The sequence below is a fragment of the Lolium rigidum genome, chromosome 2 (assembly GCF_022539505.1).
Source record: "Lolium rigidum isolate FL_2022 chromosome 2, APGP_CSIRO_Lrig_0.1, whole genome shotgun sequence".
NCBI lineage: Eukaryota > Viridiplantae > Streptophyta > Magnoliopsida > Poales > Poaceae > Lolium > Lolium rigidum.
Genome location: NC_061509.1, coordinates 59922382 through 59931166, shown reverse-complemented (window position 1 = coordinate 59931166; position 8785 = coordinate 59922382). Strand labels below are relative to the sequence as shown.

The 8785-nt window shown below is 42.1% G+C and overlaps 1 protein-coding gene across 1 annotated transcript; it reads left to right on the top strand.

Annotated features, from left to right (window-relative positions):
* The first annotated feature begins 4023 nt into the window (after positions 1–4023).
* On the top strand, positions 4024–8785 carry LOC124691810 (two-component response regulator ORR24-like). Its single transcript, XM_047225082.1, has 6 exons — positions 4024–4183; positions 4897–5049; positions 5752–6132; positions 6236–6312; positions 6719–7774; positions 8436–8785. The coding sequence occupies exons 1-6, from the start codon at positions 4039–4041 to the stop codon at positions 8484–8486; spliced, it is 1863 nt and encodes a 620-aa protein (XP_047081038.1). The 5' UTR covers positions 4024–4038; the 3' UTR covers positions 8487–8785.

The window sequence follows — 8785 nt, the reverse complement described above, 5'->3', positions numbered from 1 at the left end:
AGCTTAATTAATTTTGTTCTCTAGTTTCTTAGTCCCTGTCGGGTTCTTATCACGCATGCATGGTTTACCAGATTATTATATCAGATCGGATTTTTCCATTACAACATCCTATATCATATCTTCTCGATGGGTTTAGAGCGGATCTGATTATGAATGGATGTGGATTGAAATACAGATATACGATGTCGCACATTCAAAACGGAAACAGCGCGGAACTTGGGGAGGAAACACAACTATTCGGATATGTACACGGTATAAGTAGGTCTTCAAACCAAACAACTGAATAACTGATAAAACAAGATTAGCTAAACACTCATGAAATAAAATATTGTAACACGAAAAGAATAAACTTAACATAACCACGTAAAAAAGTAGGTTCATATAGATGCAATAACGGTAAAACAAATGATATGATAACACCTACCCGTGCTTCAATAGCTAGTATGGTAACTAGTTTGGAGTCCATATTCATAGAGTGATGATGCAAGTGAGATATTATTTAATGGACGAACTCAACAACCCAGTAACTACTAAATATGTTCTATAAGTATTATTTTTCAGAGGAAAAATGGATTATTTAGATAAAATGTACCGGATAATCCTAAATAGTTTTCGGATACGAATATCAGGGTGCTATTTTACATATCTTATCCGGTGTCAAGTTCGTAACCAGATATCTTTATCAGTTGGAATCCTTCAAACCGGATATGGATTCTCTAAAATGGATCCATAAACAAATTAGATGCATAAATTATTCTATCCGTTTTCACCCCCCACAAAATTATTCTACTGTATTTTTAGCTTTGCTCCCATCCACCAAGTAATTATAGAAGGTTTGTGTGGGGAAATGCCAATAATGAATCAATTTGGACATGCATATGATAGTTTCTCCAAGGGGTATGGATATACATGTGTGTACGACCATGCTTTTCATGGTGGAGACAAGGCTACACAGTAGAAGGAGCGAGTCCATGAATTATGCAAAGAGAGACGCACACCATGATTCGTTTTGTTGCTGTTGGAGACTTGGAGTGCGCCATATCTCTCTCGCCACCATATTTATGTTGGTGCTGGAAGGAGAGGGCACATAGAGGAGACCTATGATGCCACTTGGAATATGAGAGGGACCCAGCTATGCCCATGTGCACGATGATACATCAGGACAAATATATGGGCTAGTGTTAGATGTGACCTTCGCCCTCTAGGATTAGGATGGTGTTTGGAGTTTGGTCTCTACATAGGATTCAGCCGAAAGCCAGCAGATCAGAATGTGGTCCATACATGTGTGGAGGAAAAAACACAAAGAGAAAATAGGGGTAAAAGGCTCAAATATGTGATGTGAGAGGGGCTGTCTTAGTTGGCACATCAAGTACACTTGCATTTGATATTTTGCTCTTTGCATATAGTGCTGGATATGTTGGGTTAGTGGGGGTCCTTAAAATATACCTTGGATTATTATAGCTAGGGTGCTGAAGGTGAAGTCTGCTTCCATCTATTTTGATTTGTTTAAATCAGTTGGTGGAATATATATTAGAAAAAATGTTATTTGATAATTTATCATATACAGTATTAAAAACAATATGCATACGCAATGGAGTGCTGATCGTACGACGACTATTAATTGGACTATTGGTTATTTTATCACACGGCTAAAATGAAAAAAATCAATTACTTATGACTATTTTTTTTTGGAGAATACACCATGTAGAGCACATTGATTCTTCCCTGTATTACGTAGTCACTATGTCATTTTGATGTCACAACTTTTTCTCACGTACGATTAGCACGTTGTTGAATCCTGGTCTAGCTGGCTGACTGCTCTGACAAGGACCTCCAGATTTTTTTTGTATGAGCTAGACTATTATTTAGCTTTTGGGTTTACTTTAGATGGAACTTATAATCGAAAAAAGAAACAACAGCACTCTGTGTCCACGAGATTCCGCGGGGGCAAGTTGACGTGTACCGATGCATTAGAGTATTGCCACAGAATAATCATACGTATACAGCGGGAGGAAAAGTATATTATCGCAAGTACAAGCACAGGGTGTGAACCAATAATTTAGTACGGTGTTCCAGTAGTTGAAGAGCAATATTAAAAACAGCAGCCATTTTCGTGTGCAAACTTAATTAAGATCATTGGGTGGTGGGTGTCAAATTGGAGAGCAACTTGGGTTCACAATATATTTTTAGCTTGGTGAGAATTTGGGTTGGATCTACGTCCTTTTTTTCCGGGAGGGGTTAGATCTACATCGGTTTGAGACAAGGATGACCACATGAACCAGTTTTTTTTTACAAAAATATGCTCACGGTGACTTTTGCGGATTTGGATCTATGTATTAACAGAATATGTCAAAACACTTAATAAGTAATCTTTGGCACTTCGTTCGATGACGAGAGTTCCTTTCTCGACATTTTATGGTGGTGTTGGAAGATTAATTTTCTATAATCATGTTTTTTCAGATCAATTTTGGGTTTTTTTTCTCATGGTTGTCATGAGGAAGATATCCTCGCAGTATTTGTCCTGGCTGTTACATCTTCAACAATGATGATTCACACTCTTGGCTCTCTAGCACCGATCATCTAGATTGCTCGGTTGCATTTCCATGTTTGTGCTCCAGCCGATGTTGGTGAATCGTTGTAATGGCACCCCGACTCAAAATCCAAATTATGGGAGAACCCTCGTTGGTATTTATAGGTTAATGGTGTTTGAGGTGTATGTCATTGTTGTGTGGTTGCCTTCATAAAAATATGAGATTGTGTCTTTAATGAAGAAAAGAATTTGATGACCTAATTTATTTGCACATTTATTTTGTAGTCGTCGGAGACAGCTCGTGTATCTCTACCATGCACTATTCACTATGCATATATAACATGGTATTGATTGTAGAAAACACAGCTACAAAAAGAAAATGTAAAGCATCATTCATTATGGAACTTAAGCCATGCTTCAAATTTCAGGAATTTGAAAAGAACATACATAGAAGGAAATAATTGGCTGGTTGAATATTAGTATATAAAAGAATTCCTTGATTGGAACACCATAAATACTTTAGTTTCAAGGGATGGATGGATGGAGAGAGAGAGGGTATAGATGGGGGACACTGCCGTGCTGTTTATTAGTTAAAATAAAATAACCCAAAATAAATACACTAAACAAAACAAGACTATACAGATGGATGCATTGGGTAGCTGTCGTGCATCACTAATCTTATCATGCGCATAGTTTAACCAGCTCCAAGAAAGCAGCAAAGCTCGTCACCCCTGGCCAGCTCGGCTCACATCGGCATCAAACCATAGACGAAGAAATAAAAAAATCCAGAAAAGATCATTTACACCGATGAACGCCAAAACTATTGCTATCCCTGCCCCCAAGCAGTGGTTGCATAATTGCGGCACCATACATTTTGTTGTCGCCATGCCCATGCCCCAACAAACGATAGATAAATAAAATGGAAATCCAAAACGGATTACTGATATCTAGGTGGGAAATTCTAGTTTGATTGGGCAGTGCGATTGGTAAATTTGGTAAGCTCGTAATAAACGGGTGGACGCGAAACAGGAAACCCGAAAGGCGAGTGCAGATTAGCCTGGACAGGACTGCCCCAGAACGCATCGCACGAAACAGGAAGAGGGCGAGCGAGCGGAAAGGAGACGAGATGCGTCCCACAATAAACGAGTAAATGGGGATTGGCCGTGGAAAGGAAAACAAATAAAAAGGTTGCCATCTTTGCGCCGCATGCGAAATTCCATCCCATTCCATTTTCACCTCACCCCACCCGTCCGCCCTCTTATTATTGCGTCGTCGTCGTCGTCTCTCTCCCTCTCCTCTCCTCTGCTTTGGTGCGTGCGTGCGTGCTGCTCCCACCCTCTCTCTCTCTTCTCCGCTGCTTTGACCTTGCTGGCTTTATCCTCCGCCCGCGCGCCTTTCCCCACGCCCACGCTGCTTGGATTTCAGGATCTCGTCGCCGGAGTCGGGGTCGTCGGGGCATTAGGTGATCCGAGGTTCTTGCGTGTTGGATTTGCTGAGAAAGGAGGAAGATGACCGTGGAGAAGCGGGTGAGCGGGGCCGGCGGCGGCGGCGGCGGGGACCAGTTCCCGGTCGGCATGCGCGTGCTCGCCGTCGACGACGACCCAACCTGCCTCAAGGTGCTCGAGAACCTCCTACGACGCTGCCAGTATCACGGTACGCACGGCAACCCAACTGCTTGCTACCACCACCACCCTCTCCCTACTCCTGTGTATCTTAGCAAATCCTCTACTGTACAGACTCGTTTTACTTCTCTGCTCTTCTACTGCTAGTGTATTTTGCTCTTAGATTCACTCGATTGTTTCGCTCGATGAGTATTTTCGAGATTTCGTGGCCGAGTTTTGCATTTACGGCGCCAGTTTTGTGGGATTCACGCTCTCCCCCATTTTTCTCCTGCTCCCCGTCGGTCTCGTATTTTTTCCTTCCAGGTGCCGTGTAATGTCAATTTATGATTGGATTTACTGCCATTATTGCCGCTCTTAATTTTTTTTTGTCATCATTACTGTGTTTCCCGATTTATCATCGCCCTTTATTTCCGCGCCTCCCTTTATCGGGACCAACCCTGTTTTGGAATCTGCGTTCTCCCTTCCAAATACCTATGGATGATTGATTCGACCCACTCTTCGATTCTGCAGCTGTTCTTTTGGTCGTTCAATTTCACTAGTTTCGCATGGTGGCAACTACTAGTAGTAGTAATTTTTCTAGGGGACAATTTTGGCTAGATTTCCCTTCACCCCCTGGATCTTATGCTGCGGTCTCATGTTTCTTCTCTAATAGGATAAACATTTTCAAGATTGGACGTGTTTGTGCGATATATTCTTCTGGTGTGGGCTAACGTTTCTTGGATCGGATGTGCCGTGATGTTGCAGTGACAACTACTGGGCAGGCAGCCACGGCCCTCAAGATGCTCAGGGAGAACAAGGACCAGTTCGACCTGGTGATCAGCGATGTGCACATGCCGGACATGGATGGCTTCAAGCTCCTCGAGCTCGTTGGACTCGAGATGGACCTCCCAGTCATCAGTAAGACCAACTTTCTCGCTTCTCTTTACCACCCTTGTTGTAACCAGTGCTTATGAAAAAAAATGCATGGCTGGGAAATGACTGCCCAATGATAGATTTACTGAATCTACTACTTGTTTCCGTTTCATGTCATTTCGTGTCACAGAACTTTGGACATGCAAGCTGCAAAGATCGCAGAAATCTCAACATGTGGTTCAGATCTATTTTAGGCTATTATATCTCTGCATTGCTGTTGGCTTAGTGCATTGGTCAGGAAACCAATGAAAGTGTTCCAGCTCCAATATGTTTCACATACTTCTCGCCCATGTGCTCCTCTTGTTTTTTATAACATATATCTACAAACAAAACCCCACGCCACTTGTATTGAGTTTAAGAGTTTCACCCTTTATCATGTCATACAATTCATTAGATGCTGTATCGTCCTATGGATCAACCGGTTTATTAAATTGAGAAAACGAGTTCTCATGCAAACTGACTGCGATGTTATTGCGCTACATGTGCAACAATTGGACATGAAAAATTAGAAAGGACAATGTCTGCAACTGTAATGAAGGGCAATTTATTTTGCGTATATTTCCTAGTTAATGTTTCATATGCGTTGGTGTCAGGTTATATGAGCAACGTGCGAATAATGTCAAGTCAGCCGCATCTTGAAATTTCATCGTCCATGCTGAAACTGACCAATGCCTATCTGTTATGCAGTGTTGTCTGCAAATGGGGAGACGCAGACAGTCATGAAGGGCATAACCCATGGAGCATGTGACTATCTGCTGAAGCCGGTGCGTCTTGAGCAGCTGAAGACGATATGGCAACATGTGATTAGGCGGAATACCAAGCCCCGTGGGAGTGACAATGATGATGCCGGTCAGAAGGCGCAGAATGGTGAAGGTGAGAATGGGGGTGCTAACCGCAACAAGAGGCAGTCGCGGAGGGATAGAGATGAGAATGGAGATGATGGTGATGATTCTGATGATAACAGCAATGAGAATGGGGACTCGTCGTCCCAGAAGAAGCCAAGGGTTGTTTGGTCTGTGGAGCTGCACCGCAAGTTTGTTGCTGCTGTCAATCAGCTTGGCATCGACAGTAAGAGATCATGCTTAATATCGTTGTTATTATAAGCGTGGGCTAGTCGTTTTTGGGGATCATTATGTCATCTGTAACAGCATATCTCTTTTCATGAACGCAGAGGCTGTTCCAAAGAAGATACTGGATCTCATGAACGTAGAGAACATCACCAGGGAGAATGTTGCTAGTCACCTGCAGGTACAGTTTCTGAATTCAAAATGTTACATGTTCTGATAAATGTTTGATTCTGAATTCTGATAAATGTTAAAAGAACATTTTCCTACCCACCATATGTTACATTTTCCTTTCCCCTTTCCTAGACATATGCTACATCTACTATATTTTCTTGAGATTATTTTGTCCCAATTAAAAAACCTATATTCTCTTGGGATTATTTTGTCCCAATTAAACAGCTTATGTGGCCAGGTTTGTTTCCTAATATTTGCAAAAGTTGAAAGTTATTCAGTCAACATATCTGTTATGCTAATTTAATTGGCTTCCCCGTGGAACTATCCATTTGATGATTTGATAATGTCTTAGGCCTTTTTTTTGTGTGTTTGTAGCTATTTCTAATTCATTGATTCTTGTTCTTTCGTAATTCCAGAAGTATCGTCTGTACCTGAAAAGGATGAGTATGGACGCGAGCAGACAAGCTAACTTAGTTGCTGCACTTGGAGGAAGAAACCCTGCTTACAGCAATATGAATTCACTGGATGTCTTCAGGCACTATAACAATGCATATGGGAGATACAGGCCAGTCCCAACCAGCACCCATTCTCAGTCAAATAACTTCCTTGCAAGGATGAACACCCCTTCTGCATACGGAATGCATGGTTTGCTGTCTTCACAGCCACTCCAGCTTAGTCATGCCCAAAATACTATGGGTACTTCCCTGAACGATTTAGGGGTCAATAATGGTAATCTGATCAGGGCTCCACACATGTCAACAATGGTGACTGGTACTTCTGGTAATTCTTTTGCAAACATATCAAATGGTGTATCACTGGCTCCTGCAAATAGGTCAGTTCAGCCTCTTGAATCAAGCAACCGACAACACCTAGGTCGGATAAATTCATCTTCAACAGACTCATTTAGCTCATTCGCTGGCGAGTCTCCCCACTTTCCAGATCTTGGAAGAAGTAGTAACACCTGGCAATCTGCAGTTCCATCCAACATTCAGGAACTTGGTCAGAATGGCAGCATGTCCCAAGCAACCTTGCAAGTGAATGGCCACAGGATGGAACCTGTCTCAAGCTTTACAACGTCATCAAATCAGATTACGTCTCTGGGAAATGAGATGCAGAGCCAAGCAGCATCACTTGCTAGCAGTACACTTCCGATGGTATTCAATCAGGATGCAGCGCCATTCACCTTTACAAGCAGCACAAACTCAAGAGAAGCGCTGAATAGCAACCTTGCCTTTAGCAATTCAGGCATCAACAATTCATTGCCAAACCTCCGCATAGACAGTTCGGCTGTACCAAGGCAGGCTCTGGATGGTGGGAATGCAGGCGGCGGTGCCTCTCTGCAAGATGGCAGGATTGACCAGCATACCGCCGGTAATCAGCTCAATTACACCAATGATCTGATGGGAACAAGTAGGCTGCAAAGGGGGCTCAGTGGCAGCTTGGATGACATTGTTGTTGACATGTTTAGGCCGGTATGATCCTCTCTTGCATATTTCTTAGCAAATACTACCTCTGATCACATTTAATCGATGCGGAGTTTCTTCTTTGCATGCATATATGTTAGTGCTGAGGTGTTATTTCATATTTCTATTACTTCTCATAAGTATTGCTTGCAGTGTCTTTAACCCTACACAGCAATCTTGACTAGCTTTGAAAAAAGTACTCCCTCCATTCCATAATTGTTGTTGTGGTTTTAGAACCACGGCAAGGATTATGGAACAGAGGGATTAGTAATCTTGATAAACTATTTTCTCACTGGGGCACCTTTTTTATGGTGTTGCAATCTTCATTTCACTAAAACTATACATGCATTTATTTTTTAATATGGAGTCAGTCCACAAGGATGTGTGGTCTTTATTCCTAAGATAAGATAAGATGTACTTTTACAGTGTGTACCAATTTTGGTTCCTGTAAGCTAGATTGCTATATTACATGAAAGAACAATTGCAATGTAGTGTACTGTTTCATAAGGTCTGCTATGGGTTGCACCCGAGATACATTTTTACATTTAGCTTACACTTCAACTGCTTACTTAATCTTTATGTGATCTGCCGTGTTGGTAACTTGAAGCAATGGCTACCTTTTCTGATAACAGGGTATGAACATCTAACAGATCCATTTTTCTCGATGCAGGATAATGATAACGGTGGTCTTTTCATCGATGGGGACTGGCAGCTGGTCTAGCTGCTCCCTGTTCACCAAGTACATGCATGAGATTTTCCGGGCTTCGTGGTGTCTGCTGCTGATTTGTCCATCATGCAATTGCCTGCTCAAAGTTGTTCATAGTAGCAAGCCTTCACCACAAATGCCTTTTGCGTTTGGCTTTTTCAGTTTAGCGTTCAGGTTCCTTGGTTAGTCGTCGTCCAGCATGCAGAGTTATGTCTCAGTAACAACTATGTGCTGTTTGGGTCCGTAACTGGTATAACTATGTAATTCAGGTATAACCTGCTATCGTAAGATATAGTATGCTTGGTATGCAATTC

Excerpts from the sequence above, each read along its gene's own strand:
- LOC124691810 (XM_047225082.1), top strand. The coding sequence starts at position 4,039 with ATGACCGTGGAGAAGCGGGTGAGCGGGGCCGGCGGCGGCGGCGGCGGG. Across the intron at positions 4,184-4,896 it reads ACGACGCTGCCAGTATCACG|TGACAACTACTGGGCAGGCA; the intron begins GTACGCACGGCA and ends GTGATGTTGCAG. Across the intron at positions 6,133-6,235 it reads CAATCAGCTTGGCATCGACA|AGGCTGTTCCAAAGAAGATA; the intron begins GTAAGAGATCAT and ends TCATGAACGCAG.